The sequence below is a fragment of the Larimichthys crocea genome, chromosome II (assembly GCF_000972845.2).
Source record: "Larimichthys crocea isolate SSNF chromosome II, L_crocea_2.0, whole genome shotgun sequence".
In the NCBI taxonomy this organism is placed as follows: domain Eukaryota; kingdom Metazoa; phylum Chordata; class Actinopteri; family Sciaenidae; genus Larimichthys; species Larimichthys crocea.
The window spans coordinates 8,543,439-8,563,156 of record NC_040012.1 but is presented as its reverse complement, the minus strand read 5'-3'; the positions used below and the strand labels follow the sequence as shown (position 1 = coordinate 8,563,156).

The 19,718-nt window shown below is 39.3% G+C and overlaps 2 protein-coding genes across 2 annotated transcripts in view; one reads left to right on the top strand and one right to left on the bottom strand.

Moving 5' to 3' along the window:
* The window catches only part of pigk (phosphatidylinositol glycan anchor biosynthesis, class K), a 28,139-nt gene extending 12,295 nt beyond the window's left edge, over nucleotides 1-15,844 (bottom strand). Inside the window, exons 1-9 of the mRNA XM_019253601.2 lie at nucleotides 15,692-15,844; nucleotides 15,460-15,513; nucleotides 15,270-15,361; nucleotides 13,174-13,309; nucleotides 12,121-12,232; nucleotides 11,267-11,363; nucleotides 9,796-9,913; nucleotides 8,077-8,187; nucleotides 6,158-6,330 (exon numbers count right to left, since the gene is read on the bottom strand). Of these exons, the coding sequence (XP_019109146.2) occupies nucleotides 6,158-6,330; nucleotides 8,077-8,187; nucleotides 9,796-9,913; nucleotides 11,267-11,363; nucleotides 12,121-12,232; nucleotides 13,174-13,309; nucleotides 15,270-15,361; nucleotides 15,460-15,513; nucleotides 15,692-15,757 (959 nt within the window). The 5' untranslated portion in view covers nucleotides 15,758-15,844. The remainder of the gene's footprint in view (nucleotides 1-6,157; nucleotides 6,331-8,076; nucleotides 8,188-9,795; nucleotides 9,914-11,266; nucleotides 11,364-12,120; nucleotides 12,233-13,173; nucleotides 13,310-15,269; nucleotides 15,362-15,459; nucleotides 15,514-15,691) is intronic.
* Nucleotides 15,845-18,032: 2,188 nt separating this feature from the next.
* The window catches only part of ak5 (adenylate kinase 5), a 70,960-nt gene continuing 69,274 nt past the window's right edge, over nucleotides 18,033-19,718 (top strand). The window contains exon 1 of the mRNA XM_019253599.2: nucleotides 18,033-18,395. Coding sequence (XP_019109144.2) covers nucleotides 18,336-18,395 — 60 coding nt within the window. The 5' untranslated portion in view covers nucleotides 18,033-18,335. The remainder of the gene's footprint in view (nucleotides 18,396-19,718) is intronic.

The window sequence follows — 19,718 nt, the reverse complement described above, 5'->3', positions numbered from 1 at the left end:
TGCCCCAGTCAGTCATCGGGTCTTATCTCTTAAAAAAGGCCCAGTGTGTTTAGATTTAAGGGGCTGTGTTTACAGAATACGACATAAATTGAGTATAATATGCATAACTATGTTTTCATTAGTGTATAATCACCTGAAAATAAGAATCATTTTGCTTTTTTTTTACCCTAGAATGAGCCTTTTACATCTACAGATGATGCAGGATCTCTTCTACAGAGTTCTAGATAGGGCCTTTCAAGTTTTTAATGCAGTTCTTTTTTCTTTTATCAGGCTCCATGCAACTCCCTCCGGAGCCACAAAAGGCTTTATACAACAAAACTCTTTGGGTTGTGGATGAAAGTAGTTCTCCATATTTACCATAAGCACTTAGAAAGATAGTATCTTATATTAGTAAGCTTGTACATTACTTTTGTATGTGTTTTCTAAGCCAGTAACAGACTTTAAGAGTGTTTACTGAATTGCAGAGGCATCGCTTCAGAAAAATCTGTTTACACTCGGCTGGAAAACTTTGTACGTGTATCCTTGTAGCCAGTATACTAAGATAAATAACATGATGTAAGGAGAAGACTTTGCAGTTTCTAAAGTAAAATATGCACTGTGAAAAGAAAATTTAATTTAAAGCACTGAACTAATGCTCTTAACTACAGCAACTCACAGTAATGAAGCAAGCTGAGGTTTAGTGTCTTGAACACTGAAAAAGGTCACCACGCGTCAGTTGATGGATAGACATGACTTCATGTGAGGCACAATCTATTAAACCTGTGACCTTTCAGATACAGGAGCTCTCCTGCCTCCGCTGAAATCCAAAAACTATTTATAAAGCATTAATAAGACACACATGGATTCTGCTGAATGCCACATACAACATTCTGCTGCTGTAAATACTCACTAAAGCATCAAATCTGTATTGGAAAATAGTATCCCAAACAAATGCACAACTTACTCGTGTTTTGTTTCGCTAAGCTCTCCAGTGCCAAGCTGTTTTAGGGTTAATTACAGTGCCTTTTTTTTACAAATAAAATGGGTACGGGTTGGGAGCAAGAGACTGGAAAGTCCATTTAGTCAGCGACAGACAAAGCCATTGTTGATTCTGGTATTTTAGGGGGATTTATTGACAGTAACAAAAATCGAGAATGTTGCCCGCTTTATCCTTTAAAGCTATGTTGGCATGCAAGGTTTTTCTCATCAGCATAAATCACAAAGTGGGTTCTAACATAAAAAAGTACATCGCAGAAAAATGTCTGTTTGTGTCTGCAGTTCTGGCTACAACAGGCTGATTTATTCTACTTGATTACAGTGTTACTTTCCGGTGTCTGATTTATTCGGTGTTGGAAATCTTCACCACAAAGTGATGGATTAAAGACATAACTACAACACTAGACAACTTTCAGTAAAATATTGGCTAAATGACGTGTCAGGTACCCACAGCTTAGAAAAGAAATCTAATTTTACTGATAAAACTGAGGAAAATTGAGGAATTTGGTTCCTAATTGCTTTTTTGGAATCATTCCATACTTATTACAATGATAAGACTCTTAGATCAGTCTAGAGCGGTTGCCAGGTAATGCCTTTTCACCTTTTTTTAAAGATTGTATTACTTTATGCATTTTCCTTTAGGTTTTTTGTTAGTTTTGTCACCTTGAACACTTTTAACTTGTTACCTATGAGTTTTCGTAGGTTTATCATGTTCTGTGTCCTTACGGGAGAAAACTGTCAACTTTGCGAAGAGAACAAATCTACAATAAAAACAAATTTGACAAAAACAAAAGCAATGAATCCAAAGTGTCAAAATGTCATATTGTTCAAACACTTGTCAAACCCATTACAACTATTTGAATCCACCCACACAACTGCCACAGGCAAAGAAATGATTGTATGCTTTCATAAATATCTTTTTTTGAATGACTGCCTCTAACATCAGAGTCCGACACAGCGTCAGGAAGAGGAGTCTCAGCTAAAGGTCACTGTTGAGAGGAGGTTTAACTTAGTGGCTGTCTTTGGCTAATCAAAGAAAGTTCAGGCTGCTGACAAAGTGGGCCAAATCCTCCAGTGAACCAACGTGGCACGCCTCCAAACCACTAGCTGTGTGAAGCAAAACCTGTTCTCCTTTTCTTTTCTTTTTTACTCTCTGAGCTTCATTCGCTCAACATTTTTTCCTGTTTAACTCCATTCCTCCTCTCTTTCCATGTCTGTGCAGGAGGGCAGAAGTTGTTCTGACAGACAGGAACAGAGACCGGAGAAACCAGGGTGGGCTGGCAGGCCCAGAGATGATCTCCTGCTGAGCTCTCTATGTGGAGCTCTGAGAGCACCGACGTCTCACCGCCGATTTCCCCTCCCCTTCTTTTCACTTAGCACAAGAGATGAGCTCTAATTCAATTCAGACCACTTTCCACTTTATTTCCCATGAAGAGATTTTTGGAGAGGATTTCTCAATCAACTTAACTGATTCTAATGGATGTGACCGCCCCTCCCTTTCTTCCCCACTTCCAGCTCTGGTATCACTGCTGTGTCCAGCTGCCATCTTTAGGTCAAACAAATTTCCTTTTTAACATCTGCTCTGGTAATGACCCGACTAGATTTCGCAGACTTTATTCGGTGGTTCAGGTCACAAATTATATTACATTCACTGTACAGCTCAATGAGATATGAATCCAGCTTTAATTGGATCGTCGTTGTTATCCTGAGAGTCTTGTGACCTGTAGCAAAACATGTTGTGGTCAACAATCACCTGTGGCTGAAAGTGAGTTACTAGACAATGTCATTACACGGTTAAGCCTATGTATATTGAAAAGGATTGAGGAGGTCCATTAAAACGTCCTCTCCATCAAGTGCAATTCACCTAATGGAAGAGTCTGTTCCGAGTAAACACGGTCGTTTAGAAATGGGTGAGAGGAGAAGCAAGGAGAGGAGAGAATCAGAGAGGCATGAGAGCGAGAGAAAGAGACAGGCTAGAGCACATATGTACCCATCTTCTCCAAATATCCTCCTCCACTCGTCTGAGTGGCCGAATGAGCTGACAAAAGTGGATTAAAGCAGCACTATATTTAATAACAGCTTGTACCAGAGGACATCTGTGATCTTTTCTCTGTGGAAATACACAGAGCTCGCTACAACCCAATTCAAGGTTTTTATGAAACTCCATTATCAAGTTAAATAATAGCACTGCTAATGTTATACCAGTGGGTTCCGGTCTAATAAAGATCCTGTGTCTGTCATCTCTTAGTAATTAGAGTTTTATTTTTAGGCGTGATGTGTTGGCAAAGGGTTTAACCAAGCTCACTACTGACTTTGTAAACAGAAGCCGAATTCACTATTTTATTTATTTTATTATTTGATTGATTTCTTAAAGGGAGGTGGTATAATTACTGTATGTAGGGCTGCAACAATTATTTTTATTACTGATCATGTGAAGATTATTTACCTAATTAACTGACTGTGGAAAAAAAATGACAAATTGAATGTGAAACCAACAGTCAAGCATCAAATGGCTTTGTGTTGTCGCACCAGGAGTGTGTTTTGCCCATTTTTACCATGGGTAAATAGGCTATGCAGTCAAATTGTTTCTCTTTTGTCTGCTTTTACAACCAGGAGTTTGAACATTGTCAAAGCTGCTTTTACGTGGCTGGTCGTGGCATCCAGGACACTTCTGAAACATGCTGCCGCATCGCAGCTGCGTCGCAGCCACGCCCGGTGGAATCAAGCAGAAAGGTATTCAGTTTACTTCTGTATATGGCAAATAAAACACACATACATTTAAAAAGGTGGAAAAATGAATGTGACTGGGCTCAGCAGCTTCTGTGGACATAATGACAGAGGCGAAAAATCTTGACCTAGGTAGCTAAGGCCGAGCAGGATGGAAAGAGGAGATCATCACATCTTACAGTGAGAAGGGTCTAACCAACCTTTTCATACAAAATGCAATAAGTGTTGATGTAAATTAATGATTAATTGATTGCAGGTTCATTGTCTGTGACTGATTAATTGAGTTACAATCATTATTCAACCATCCAGAGCACATGTGTAACGTTTCATCCCATATTCCAGAAGTTTTTACAGGCCCACTTTACTTACAAACATTCGTGCTTCTGTGGTTTTGTACTTGAAACCGCATTTTCTGTCACCAAGTTTCATCAGCTCAGCGCACAGTCTTCAGTCCACTTATATGATGAGGGAATACAATCAAAAACATGACAAGAGCAAGACCCTGCAAGACTATCAAATGGGCTAATTGAATTAGATTTTACAGGTGACTCTGACATGGCTAAGCTGTCTTTGTACAGCCTGTCATTATGTGTAGTGGCAACACTGTCACCTTGAAACCACCAGTATGAAAACATACTAACATTAAATTACATGGTTTGATAAGCACCCTGGACTTGCTGCAGAATATCCTTGAATACAAAATTTGCAGGCGGCTAAAATACTGTGAGGAGCACAGCAAATATTTTATTACCCACGTCCCTCTTTAATATTAATCTCGTCCAGCTCTTAAGGCTAACGGCGCGCTGTAATGTGACATACAAAAAGACAGAAAGTGCCGTTAGCCTCCCTAATGTCTATGAACTTTCACAATGGCGTTTTCGATCATTCTTGAAAAGTGGAAAGACGCTGCTCGCGCTTTGCAGCATCAGTAAACTTAGCTCCATTAAACATCAAATGAATCAGGGGATTGCTGGTTACTTACATCAGAATTGGAGATACGTCTCTCTCTAGGACTGATTTAGGGCAACAGCCAGCTCGATTACACTGGCGGTGTGTTTCTGTGCTGCATTGGAGATCAGTGGACCTAATGTGTTGGCCCTAATCAATAATAAAGTAATAGGGGAAGTTGTGTGAAATGATTAACTAGCCATAGGCCAAAACAGCCGATGACTAAAATCGGCATGACTATTGCCTCTAATTACTAATTAGCAGCCAACCACATTAGATTCTTAAACTATAATACCTCCCCGTGGTACAATTAAACCCCAGCTTAATGAAATTAATAGATGTGTGGGGAGTGTAATCGTGAATGAAGTTTTAATTTACATCACATCTGTTTGTGCAGCACCGTAATCTATTTCTTACCTGCAGCCTAATGAGTCAATATTTGTTTGCATTTTGGTGCTTTAGCTGTGAGTTTCCTGGAACTCCGCCTGACTGTCCTTATTATGGGATTAGTGTGTTAGTCTGGGAACTGGCTAATGTGAGAGACAAACAATATGTTGTTAGTCATAGAGGATGCTGAGCGGATGATTTTGAAGTGTCTGATGAGTCTCTACAGCCATCTAGTGGGCAAATGTATCTATCACAGCATGTGTCACGATGCAAAGAAGGAAGGCGCTTGGATGCATTTTGTCCAGTTCACCACAAAGAGGAGCCAGAGATAATCCATCAGAAACACTGGTGACACTTCTAAAGAGTGACTGCCCGAGGCCACACAAGAAAACGTCCAATTATGGCCTTCACTTCACTGGAAAAGAGAACATTAAGTGGTGGCACTGATTTTAAATAACAGTCATGTTATTGTCCAGCCCCACAATCAATCTCGATAGAATCTCGATTGACTGCTCAGGACTACAGGGTAGTCATAACAAGACCTCCACTGAGTGGATCCCTGGAACTGACCACTCAACACATCATTAAAAGAAAGATCAATACCACTAATGTGAGATGTCCTAAATAGAAATCGAATTCTAGTTAGTTGGGAAGCGAACATAAAGTGGATTTGGCCTGCAGCTCTTTGGTTAAAACAAACACAAGCTGACCTCACTTTTTCTGTTTTTACATGCAGGTAGTACCGCCAAACTACCAGGATTAATGATATTATCTGCACTCTTACGATATTTGTAGTGCATTCTAATATCTGATTTATCTTTATATTATTATATAGTGTAAAACAACCTATTGAAAATAATTTTTTTAGAAGATATTTAAATCGCAGAAACTGATTTGTCAAGCCCTGTTGAGAGTGGAGCATTGTTCCAGATGGCATTCAATGAAAAGATTACGTAGAGAGTCGTAATAAGACATTTATTGTCTTATCAATGTTTTTGCTCATATAGAAAACTATGAAAAGTGAAGCATCCTAAATACTTTTTGAGATTAAACATGTTAAACAAAAGACTGCATACACTATGTAACAGATTTTATATATAGACAAATAAACTCAGCTTACTTCTGCTCCACCTGCTTGATGGGGTCAGTCAAGTTGATGGTTTCCATGGTGATCTCAACTTTGCGAACGCTACCAAAGAAATCCGTGATGAGGACACTCGATGGATCTCTCAGAAACAGGTCAGTACGGTGGCCCGGAGTGGACACACACTGACTCTTGGGGCATACTTTGAACTGGAGAAGCAGACAGAACATAAGCAGTGGATTAGAAATATGCATCCCTTTAGTGGTGCTCTCAGGACCTTTAGCTGAAAGTATTAATTACACAGTGTACATGTAGGCCACTTTTGCTAACAACAGAGCTGACAGTGTTTGAGTTTGTGTCTCCTACTTTTTATGCCACAGAGAGCGAGTTGACGCTAGTAGCCAGTTGCACCAAACATGGCTAGAACTGCAGTGGGAGGTGTGAAATTATGTGACAGCGTGTGGAGAAGATTAGGGGCATGGAGCCTGACATTTGTGTATGTCGTCATGAATTACAAGTCTTTCAGTGCCTGGTGTGCTACCACTTGTGTGTGATTCAGCAGTGTGTTGTTGGACTCTCAATTTGGAAAGAAAATAAAAGTCATTAAACCAAGCTGAACGTTATCTATCAGCCAAACGAGACTTGAAAAACAAGTTGACCGGCGGAGGATTTTTTTTTTCGGGAATGCAATTTCTGTTTCATCAAAGGGCAAGCATGGATTTTTTTTTTTTTTTAAAGAAAAAAAGAAAAACTTGTGGGCCCATCTAGGAAATCGATAGTATTGATCCTCAATTCCACAAAATAGCACAAGAACAAAGAGTGCACCTTTAGAAACAGGGAAGTCGGGAAGAGCAATAAGCTGTAGTCACAGTGCATTGATTGAGCTCAGCCTCTGCCAGAGTAGGGATTTGAAGTGTTTTGATTCTAACTCCTGGTAGGGTAAGACAGGTAATGAGGATGAGGAGTGGTCCCTGGAGCCACAGTGAAGCTTCACAGGAGTGTAAAAGATGAAAAAGGAGCTGCTGCTGAGATTGAGCCATATCCTGGAGCAGCATGTACTCACCATCGCCAACGTCATGTGTCAAAGGCCAAAAACCTTAACACAGTACCAGATATTCTGCTTTAAGTGCAGAGTACTGTGAGCCCTGTGTGACCTTCATCTAGCCCCCTTTAGGACCAGACATTTTATAATAGACACCAGACAGAGGGAGGAAGTGGCAGTGCAGGACAGATATTGTCTCAGTACTGTAGGTAAAAAATCCCAAAGGATTTGACAGGAGCTGAGTCACTTTGTCATAGCGCTGTGCTGGAGAAAGATCTGGCTGCGCCCACAATCATTCTACTATAGGGGGAAAAACACACAAGGGCTTGTTTGTATTTCTTTAAACCAATCACAATCATCTTGGGCAACACTAAGCCCAGAATCAAGTGACGGCACCTCTGCAATATAGTGTCAAAGTGCTTATGGCACGTCCTAGGAAGCCTAACAGCTACTAGCAGCTGTAAACTGATACCTATTATTAGTTTAATCATTCAGCCAATGGTTTAATCAAGTAATTATTGAAGTAACTCTGTATTCTGACTTATTGGAATTGAATAAAAACTGTAGCTTTTATTTATGTATGTATATTATTTAAGTAAATGAATAATATTGAAGGTACATAAAGAAAACAAATGTGTACAAAAGGTGTAAAAATGTAAAAATCAGATATCTAGTGCAGAGGTGTGTGCATGCACACCTACATGACAGTGTTTAAACAAGTGTGTGTGTTAATTGTGTTTACTCAATTAGTGGTCATTCATCAAACAAAAACACTTATATCACAAACAATTTAAAGATGTCCCCTCTTGGAAACTGCAATGGTATTTATGACTGTTTTCTTACATTTTAGAGACTAAATAATTAATGTATTAGAGACATGCACTCTCTGATATTGGGTAAAAGGCATTATCACCAAGTCATTCATGTTGGTTTTGCTTGCGGGGTGGATGTCCTCCAGGAACTCCAGCAGGTAGAAGGTGTAACGGTCCATCAAATGGACTCCTATGGCCAAATCTGGCTGGTGCTAGAAACAGGACAAAAATACAAAAATAATAATATTTAATATCCAACTGTTTTATTATGATTATGACAAGGCCACAGTCATGTGTCATCCCTCACAAACAATACCAGTAAAGTCTGTCATTGTGACTGAAATTAATAAACACAGACCAACCTAAGGCTGCCAATCAAACTGAAATACGCACAGCAGTGTAGCTGCACTTTTTTTGTGTATATGAGGAAGAACAGTAGTTTGAATATCTGGGTTGAAAAACTGTGCTTGTTCTATATTGATGGTGTCCGGATGAAATAAATGGCACCAACACTAAATGCTGCATAATGACATCAGATGAAAAAACATTTTGACAACTTGTCTTCAAACTATGCCAGATTTGCCTCACCCCTAATCAGTGCGCCAAAGTGTGTAATGACAAGGGACACGGGTGTCATTCTGTATACAGGATACAGACACAGACGTCAAAAGCACGTCGGGTTGAAGTTTTAATGTGTCTTGTGAGACCCGCCTGTGTACAAGTAGAGTTTAATGACTTTAAATATCGAGGTGTTTTCTTGGATCCCTCCATTAAAATTTGAAGAACATATTTAAAAAGTGACCAACAGCATCACAGCGCTCAAAATTAAAGATGTCCCATTGTCCCAAAGATACAGCATCTGAGATAGTAGAGAAATGTATCATTACAAATGAAATATTATGTTTGTGCGGCATTGAATATAAACTAAAGACACATTTTAATTAAGGTGTTCAATATCGAAAAATGTGAGGTGGCACTCGCCCAAGCTCTGTGCTACATCACACACACGCACACAATGATACACACAAAACTAACCATAGGAAAAGACCTATGGTGCCAACTTGCCAAAAATTCAGTGCCTTCTGAAACCCTCTTGGAGACAAAAAAAAAGCAACTCAAACTAATTTAGCGACTCAATCAGACCATTGGAGAAAATGCGAAAAATCTATTCAAATATATTGTAATTTATTCAAAGTGTATGTAAATTAAAATCTCTGTATGCCGATCAGAAACAGGTTTGCAACGAAGAATTCATTGATAAAACGGTCAGAGATGAACAGGAAACTGTAACTCAATCAGTGACTAAAAGAATTATGAAAAGTGACAATAAACGAGCACTGAGGGGGATTTCAATGTTTTAAGTGCAGCAACTAGCAGATCGAGTGTAGAGTTAGTTAGTCCTGGTATTATTAGTATGATTTTCCTTTTTTTTAAGTGTGAAATCACACTGTGTTTCAAACAAAATGCTGTCTGGTTGCTTGGCTTGGCCTTGCTGATTCTGATTCTGATTATCGAGTATGTCTTCAGTTCTCTCATTTCAAAAGAAAAGGATTATAGAAGGGGACTAACTGATGTATTTAGAAAACTTTAACCACCTTGGGCAACATTGACTGCAAGTGTAAACCTCCCCAAATCCAATAAAAAGCATGTTATGAAAACTTCAAAACACTTGATGTTTGGATTCAATCGTGAGGCGAATATGAACAAAGGCCTTGATCTCAGTCGTGCCATCACACCGCACTGCTTATTGGAAAACGTTATTAGACAACCTGATGGATGATTTTTAATTTATCTCCACAATATGAGGGCAGGTAACTCACCGACAGAGAGTCCTCTCCAACTTGACTACTGGCCAAAGCCATGAGGTTTGGGGAGTAGAACCTCTCGTACATGGAGGCACCCTGACAGGTGTCGATGATGAAGAGCAGCTCGTTGTACCTGGAGGCGCACAAACACACTGTTGTGTACATTCTCAAACAAAACTGATGAGAGAAGACACAGCTGGCATATCACCCGTCCATTTGTTCCAATAAAAGCTGATACACACAAACCTTCTGACCATCTTTCATGCTGCAGTTGCCATGGTGACCAAGAACAGCTTCATTCAATCCCTCTAACACACCCACGCACACAGTTTCTCCCTCCCCTCCTCAGTTGATTCCTCCCTTCTCCCTCTCAGGAGAGAAATTTCACTTTAACTTCTTCCCCATGTTTAGGCAAACACAATAACACTTTTATATCCAGTTGACAATTTGAGGGAGGTGGCCAAGTCTCTATGGTGACTGTAATTTGGCAGTTCAAGCCTGCAATTATCACATCAGCATCAAAGCTGGCATCACTGAGCTTTTATCTAGCAGCCTAGGATGACTGACTGTAACCCAGACACTCTCTATTGATAGGTTTGGAGGACAATAGGGGCGCTGGTAGCAGCAAGCTGCTTTTGCTCATTTAGTGTCTCGCGATTCACAAATTAAACACCTGAAACAAGAAACGCTTCCAGTTATAGAAAGAGACGGCCTCTCCTTCCTGAGAAGTCACATTGATATAGCATAACATTAAATCTCTTGCTGCTATAGCCGAATTTAATGTGTTACGTTCAAGGGAGGTCACATAAAAACTGCATAATGTATAAAATATCTTTCATCAACAATGGATAAAATGATGAACCTACATAGAAATATTCCCCTCAGCTCTGTGAAGCCTGTCAGGGTCTTCTGTCTCAATGTTTTCGTTTTACAGTCTGTTTTAGTTGCCTCTCACCGCTCTCACCGGCTTTGTTTGCAGCTCTGTTGTCAGAACACGATTCACTGTAGAAACACACTTTCAAGGACATAAAGGGCCAGTGAGTCTGCCCCTCTGTGGCATCACTGCTCGCCTAGGATTACAGGTGGCACAGAGCACACTTCTAACCTTATCCAACAGTACTTCACAGTGATACAACTTTCCACTAGAGATGATACTGAAACACTGCCATCCAACTTGGATAGGCAGTCCATTAGGAGTAACTCAACTTGCTCTGCTTCTTAAAAACTCCTTTCAGCAATAAAACACTGCACCAGCAAAGGGCTGTTATATTATTACTATGAGTTACCATCCGTCTAGAAGGAGAAGCGCCTCCAGAAAATGTTCATACCCATAGGTTGCCAACTTTCATGCATTTGTTAAATGCTTTTTGACATGCTGCATAGCTAATTGGAACTCAGGGGAACAGAAGTGAAGGGGACCTGCAGTAGGAGAAACCCCTCGCCCCCGTCTTATTTCTTATCTTATTTCAGTTTCTAGTTTATTCACCGTCTTTTCTGCCACATCTGCTCGAAAGCGTCGGCCAGTTCCACGTTACTAATCTCCTCAGAGTCCTGGAACTTCAGGAAGCCGTTCCCACCATGGCCTGTTAAACAAACACATAATAATTTATTCATCCGTGATTCATAATGCAAAAATATGATACAGGATGGGAAAACAAGATGAAACGTGAGCAGCAGCACGCACTGTGTCGGGGGAAATGACGGCTACAGCAGAGAGGACTGCGGGTACATTCAGCCAGAGATAAATTAGATGAAGAAGGTTTGATAAGAACTCTCTTTCAGCTGTACATCTTTAAAACACATCACAAGAGCAACTTGACATTTTGATTGTGGTGAAACAAACATCTCATATAAAAACATTATAAAACTCTATCTTATAAATCTGTTTCTATCTCACGGCATTTCCTTAAAGGAGCCCTTTTCTATCATTTCTATCAGTTCATTTCATTTCAGTCATTTCATCTGATTGGCTAAGTGACATATTTTATAGATACTTCACATTATATTCAACACTGAACACAATGACTGCAGTAACTTTGTCTAAAATTAATGATTTGGGTGAATTTTGAGCAGATTATTTCCTGTGAATACAGATACACAGCTTTCATGATATTTGAAGAAATTTTACATACAATTCGTGTATGTATTACATTTTTAAGGCATCTCATTGAAAGTCATTCTGAGTCTTTAATGTAAGCAGTGGTGCAGACACTGCAGAAAAAGTGCGTGCACAGAGAAAATAAATGACATTGCTTTAATTATAAAATAGCTGCTAGCACTAAACACCACAAACTAATTAAATATAAGAGTGTAAGCTGAGTATTTACTGAGGATTATTACCTGTCAGGTATATGAGGATGTTGCTGCGGTCATCAGACAGGAGGCGTTTTGAGCGTGGAGTGCTGGGCGGCAGCCTTCCAGTCAAAACGCGCAGGAAGTTTTCCACTGTCACCTGAAACGCGGACGGGGTACAAAATAACGGAAGTGATGAATTATGCAATGTACGTCTTCTGATTCAATGCACGTCGACAGAGGTTTAATAAAACAGTACGCTGCTTGGGATTGTCAAAAAAAAAAAAGAAGAGAACACAGTTTCACCAGGCAAAATCTTCGCTAATCAAAACACCAGCACAATTCACAAACTAAATTTTGCATCAGCAGGGTCCGGATAAGATAATTGCTCTACTTATCTTTTAATTAAATAGTGAAAATCAATTACTCCTTGTATACTTTTCTTGTTTTTCTCCTCTTCAGCTCCATCAGCTCTTCTTGCCATATGATTACCATTGGGCGGCAAACATGGATTGGCAGCGCAGTGTTTATTCATATTTAAAAAGGCCGACACAAAGGAAAGTAAATAATCAAAAACAAACAGAGATAAAGAGTGGATACAGCAGTGGGCCTCTGCCTTGCCATGACAAATAAAAACACAACATGCATACGATATCAAGTTATTTCCTGCTCAACAGACTGAGCAAACACTGGACAAATAGGGTCGCACACCAGTCGCCTCCAGTTCGCCACTGCACCTGTGTAATATCTCACTGTGTAAGTGGTGTTTTATGGCACTCTACATGGGATACCGCTACCAGTGCTGCTGTGAGGTATGCAAGTTACGTGTTTCAGATTTTAACTGAAATTGGTCTTACACACCTGTTTACCAGATGTTTCCATTAGACTGACACATGCACACGGCAGAGTGCAGGCATTTAATAACTGTACCTGGCGTTTAAAAGAGATGCTGGTTCAAGGAATGTATTTTGCTTCCAAAAACATTTTTACTTTAAAGCTTTTTTACTTAAAAATCAAGCAAATGGAAAAGATGCATGCATTTTTACTCGATTTAAACAGAGTGTAATGTAACAAAATGACATTTCTGCTATGTGAACCGACCTCATATCCTCGGTAGTCCACTTCCACATCGTCACCGTACACGTTCAGCTCCATGTTCTTGTGGCTAAACACTGTGGCAGGTTTGGGGTTCCTGTGATTACAAGCCATGTCGTCTGCCAGCATGAGAACTATGTGGCTGGAAAAGGAGAAAATGACAGAGGCAAACAAACAATCTCATTAGACCTGAAACACCTGAAGGGACTAATGCTGCACTCAAGTTGTCAAACACATGTACAGTGTTATGTTATATAATTAAATACCATTAGGGTGAGGATTAGTTACATTACATTCATTTTGCAGAGCCTAACAACCAAAAACTCTATAATTATATATGACCCTAAAACAATCTAAGCTACAGACGCCAGTTAACGAGGGGAAGCATACATTTATTTTGCTGATATATTGCAACTACTTGATAATGTGTCATCTTATCATAACATAAAACAACGTGAAGAATGATATGATGCCACAGTGGTATCGGTGCAGTCACTATAGACAATGTTAACGATGAATAACATGTGCAAACAATTTAAAATGGTATAATTTGACTAGTATCTGCTTTAAAAGCAATAATGAGTGTTGCTTTTTTTAGCTGTATTCTCCCCTATGTGAAAGGCATATATGTACTTATACTGTATACACAACATCCCCAGTTCAAGTACAGCGGGGGACCTCTGTCAAATGTAATCTATTTGTCGCTTACTGTCCATGTTTCCTGTTGTTTACTACAGCGTTATGCTTTTTAAGGGAGAGTAGCCAGAAATGTTTGTGCAAATAAACAGAGTGGCATACTGAAGAAGAGCTTAATGAAGTATTTATTCATTTGTGTTATGTGTCAACGTGTATTGCTCCTAACTGTTCTGCACCTCAAAGCATGTGCAGGGTTATAAACTATGTTCCTCTCTACTGTTAAATAACACTACAGCAAGAGCCGAAACAATTAGTTGATTGGTTTTCTAACTATTAAATTGAATTTCAGCTTCTCACAGGTGAACATGTCCTGCCTTTTATAGTCCTCTATCAAAGTAAAAAAAGACATTTGAGGACATCAGCTTGGGCTTTTGGAGACATTGACTTGAGGTGACATTTTATGGACCAAAAAAAAACTAATCAGTTAAACAAAAAGATGATCAACAGATTAAGTTTTACTGAAATAATTGTTAGTTGCAGCGCTAAATAAACTGTATGACTATCTCACACACAACAGCAACACACTTTTGTGCATGCATACAAGAAAAAACAACTTAAGACATATCTCTTTAGCCTGGCTTTTACCTAAGGTGCCTGGACATCCACTGCAGTTTTTATGTCCTGATCACTCCCTGTTACTTTTACTGCAACTGTTCTTAAATTATGCTTTTTACCCTATAGGTCTTAATTTTTCTTCTTATTTGTTTTGTTGTTGTAGTTTTATGCTTTTTTACTTTTCATCTAATCTCTAGTTTTTAATGCAACTGCTCTGTTGCCTTAATAACTAGTTAGTTGTTGTCTATTTCTGTTTTTACTCTGCTCTGTGAAACAATTCTGTATGAAAGGTGCCATAAAAATAAATAAAGTTGAAGAACTAAAAATACTCCCGCTAACAAAAACAACTCACTCAGCCAGAAAGAAGACATAATAGTAGTGCATCTTTTAATGTTATGTATGTATTATATTAAATGACCACTACTTCTCCATTATCTGATGTTTGAGAAAAGACACCAGCACCTTATGAAAATGAATTAATTAGAAAGTTATTACCTGTCCGTACCTCCAGATTAGACAGTCTGTCTCATTTTAAAACCCTTCTTCTCTTCTCATTGGTGTTGATTTTATGTGTATACATGCATATCTTTATTTATTTATCTTGATTATATTTATTTCATTTTGTGCGGGTAGTGCTTTTCATTCATTTTATTTCATTTTATTGTTTTTTATCTTTCTATTGTCTACTTCATGTTTCTATCGTGTTATTTATTGTGTTTTATCTTGTTGTGCAGCACTTTGGAAACCTTGTGTTTGCTAAAAAAAATGTGCTATATAAATAAAGTGGATTAATATCTAAAGAGGACACACAATAAATGAGACACAGTGAGGACAGGTGTGTTGCCGGTCACCTGTCAGGGATGCCCAGCCTCTTCACACTTCTGTACACAGACAGAGTGTTGGCCACGTGGCGGTAGTTGAACCAGAACCTGGATGTGCACACCTGTGTATCAAACACATGTGGGAGAAACATCTGGATTTATCAAGCACAACATGTTTCTGCAGCTGCCACCATTAATAACAATGGAGATGAACACTCACCAGGACAGCCCAGTTGTTGGTGTGACCACTGCTGAAGAACTGCCCTGCATTCTCCTGACAAACAAGAGGAAGATTAATAAATTTATTTGTTTTTATCTCGTACGAGCAACCAGAGCCAGCTAGCCTGACAGCACAGGAGGCTAACACGGGAGCTACATTTCAGGTCAAATTCAACAAAACAGAAGAAACTGGCGGGAAAATCAAAGCTGGGTACGAATGAATAGACACTCACCTCGATGTTAATGCTCCTGGTTAACAGAAATGTGCAGAATAAGCTGAGTAAAGTCAGTGTTTTCATCGTGCAGCACTGTCAGCTGTGCGCGACAAGGAAGTGAAAAACCTGCTGGCTCCGCCCAGCATCTGCTTCCGGTAGGAGACATTTCAAAATAAAAGCTTCCGTACAGAGAATGAGGATGGCATACAAAAATAAAACACATTTTAACTTAAAAAAACAAAAAAGGTCATGTTAAGGTCTGCTTTACCTAAGGGTCATGTCTCAAGACATTTTATAGTAAATCATCTCTATTTAAAGGGAGATGTCACTGACATTTACTGAAAATACACTGATAAATTATTGATTGTTTTCTAACTCAAAATAAAGAGGCAGAAGAATATTTCATTTTGGTCTAATGCTGTACATGCTCATTCAAGTTATATATCCAAGTGCTGCCAAGTAATGTAGCTCAAACCTTTAAGTAGACAGACAGATATTTGTACAGTGTGTGAAAAACATAAAAACACTGCATACATGCATGCTGGATGTAAGTGAAAGAAAGAAAACGATGTAAATACATAAAAACTATCATGTCACCAACATGACAAAAACTATAGTGTGTTTTCCTCTGACCTGAAATATGATGGTTATTGTAGAACAATATTAACCATTGTGTTGTTATTAATCAGTGTTCATGTGCTGATAAGACAACAAGCAGAACATCTATGTGTTTATCAAATGATGCAGCTTGTGTACGATTGGCATATCATTAAATAGATGCATATAGAAATGAGCAAAATAAAAAAATCAAATCAAATCAAAAGAACCAAGACTATAATTAATAACACCAAGTGCATGCATAGGGAAAACTCAGCAGGATATCCTCATGAGACAGTTATTTTCTGGACTTGCAAATTGAACGTCACTGTGTTATTTTAACTGTTTTTTTAACTGTTCTGAACAAGGAAATAAAATGTATTTAACACTTAACATTTTGTCTTTGTGACCACCGTTAAAGGGACACCTAATGTGCCTGTGGTATTGTGGCGTTACAAGGATTTGTTTGGTGTTGTAGTTAATTTTTAAGAAGGATAATTAGGCATGTATTTTAAGTCACGATGCAATCATTTGGTCATATATTACTGATTAGACATCAAATGATGCTGACACGTTCACATTCAAATGTCCTCCTCAGCTTGGTCATGGGAAGTGACATTGATATCACAGGCAGCAGGTGTCAAACTGCATGTCATATTACCCCTGAAGTAGCCTTCCTGCAGTTCTAATGTAACATCACAGCACAGCAAGCAGAAGGTCTGGTGGAAAATGCAACATCCAAATCAGTTTTGACACATCACAGGGCGCCTTCACAGGTCTGCCAACCATTTAGTTCTCCGGATGTCTCCGCCTGCTGCTGTTTGACCTGCAGCATCACCCTCAGGGCTCATCATGGTGATGTCCTCCAAACACATCACACTAGAAAAGGAATATAGCAAGGACGGTGCTGCAACAAAACAGTTTCTCAGTCACATTTTCTAATCATTATTCCATTTTTAATCCATAAATTTACATTTTACTGTCATTGTCGTATGATTCTTGGCCATGAATGACATGTTCAGACAGAGTGTTCCTTCCTTTCTAACATAATGATGTCAATGAACTAATCTGAAGTTGTTCTTTCATTTAAGGTTAAGGTGTCCAGAGGATTGGTGACCTATAAGAACTAAATCCTGTGGAGGCAACCAGGAAATCAAACTGACCTGTGACCAGTGGAATTCAGCATGTGGACTATTTCAATGCAAATTACAAACTAGATATACATTGGTATGCAAGATGATCTGTGGCCAAACACACGCATACAGCTATATTTATCTGCACTGTTGTTTTAATTTGTACCAGTCTGTGATTTAGCCAGCCAAATATGTTGGGTCGCTCATGTTGTGGTTGTGGTAAAGTGAGTTTGCTTCCTTTCTATGGCCAAAAAAACATCTTTAAATAGTGTCAAAATGCTGAGCTTGAAGATTCATCTTTGATTTTGCAAACAGTAGCTTGACAGAATGAAAAATAGGCTCAGGAAGTCCTTGAGATGTGGTTGAATTCTTCGAAAATACAAATTTAGCGGACCCTGTGTTTAGGTTTCTCAGTCAAGAGTCAAAAATGTTTAAGGTCCTTATTGTTTTCTGAAAAATAGATGATTTTATACACCCAATCACCACAATAAAAGCACCTATAGATCACACCTCATCTATAAATCGATAACTGCATATCAACACCAAGTTTCCTGTAAGCGAGAAAAAAAACACGCCGAATAGAGGCGGTGCGTGCGTTTTTTTTTTTTTTTTTTTTGGCACAGCGCGCAAACCTCTGTGCCAACGTCAAGCAGCCACACATGGTGCGTGCTGGAAGCGGAGCGCTGTAGGAGGGAAGACACGCATCCGCATCACAGAGGAGGGTGGCGAGGTGGCATCGCCTGCAGGAATCCAGTTGTAAAGTCCACACACACGAGGCAAATATGCGCTAAAGGGGAAAACTGTCTGGAGCTCGGTCGTTCACCAAAGACCTTACCTATTGCAGAGACACCTGAAGGAATAAAGACAAAAGAGCAAAACAAAAAGAAAACCGCTCCGGACAAGTTGTGATTTCAGAGGAAATCCGACTGGAGATGAATACCAACGATGCAAAGGAGTACCTGGCGCGGCGGGAGATACCTCAACTATTTGAGGTGAGAAATGTTGAAATGATTGGGCTTTTTTGTGCAGATTGTGTGCTTTTTACGCAGAGATTCGTGATGCATTGCACGCCTGCCGGAGATCTCTTTATGATTTGTGGGGGGGAAAAAATGTTGTGGTTGATGGAGGTGCGAAAACATACTTGTAGTGATTTAAATGAGAGGGGATTATTTCATAAACTGCCTCCTAAAAATGTGTTTTGTGTAATAAGTCATCATAATTAGTCAAACTGTAATTAAACGCCTCCCTCTCATTTGCATAATTTGGTTTTAATTGACGTGAGGCAGCCTATATAGCCTCACAGCTGGAGACGAAATGAGCACTGTGACATAGCAGTAAAAAATACAACAATGTGACACTTGATTCGACGTATATTAGCCATATATGTGATTAACAGTAGTATAAAAAGTATGAAAATGTGCCTAAAATGAACTATTAATACAGTCTATGTGAGAATATTAAAGAATAAAAGGTAAAACATGCTATAAAGTACAATAAAGGCAGCATAAACTGTCTATTAAACATCATAGACACAACATAAGCCTGGAGAAATATAATAATGAAGTATCATTCATGTTCCTGAGGGGATAGTAAATTGGCTCATCCACTTAATTAGACTCAATCCCAAGTGCAGCCCAGCTAATGTATGCAAGCAATCACTGCTTGTTTATTTACAGCCTGTTCAAATTGCATTGAGCAGTGAAGTGACACATCATGATCGAAACTGCAGCGTAATTTTACTGCTTACAATTGCTTCTCATGTGAAACTGTATTCATTGTCAATCCACTAAATCACACAAAGCACACCAAATTGTTTCCCGGGTTGGGAGAAGCTTGATGTTTCCATGCTGCGTGTGGTGAGAGTTGTTCGTGGGTGGAGATGGAGTAGCAAGTCCCAGAGGAAGGTATTGTTTTAAAACATTCAGGGTCGAGGGAGACAAATGTCACATAAACATATGCTTAACTTTTGTTTTTGGCTCCGGAGTTTGTTCTCACATTCATCACAGAAGTTGGCTTTCTTCCCTGGGCAATAACAGGTCATCGTGGTTCTGTGTTTATTTGCCCGGCTGAGTCTAATATCATAGGCTTCTGACAAAATGAGATGTTTTGTTCCCCCGGTGGAGCCAAGCCAAGGCAACCAGAGCTGCACTTCAAAACTGCACCTCATTAAGACATGCTGTTCACCGCGCGCCACACTGTCACAGAACACAACACATCATAACAAAGATGTAGTGAACAAACATCATATTCCTCCCTCTTGTTCTGCTGCCGTACCTCATCACATACACCCCCCTCTCTCTACCACCCTCCATTGT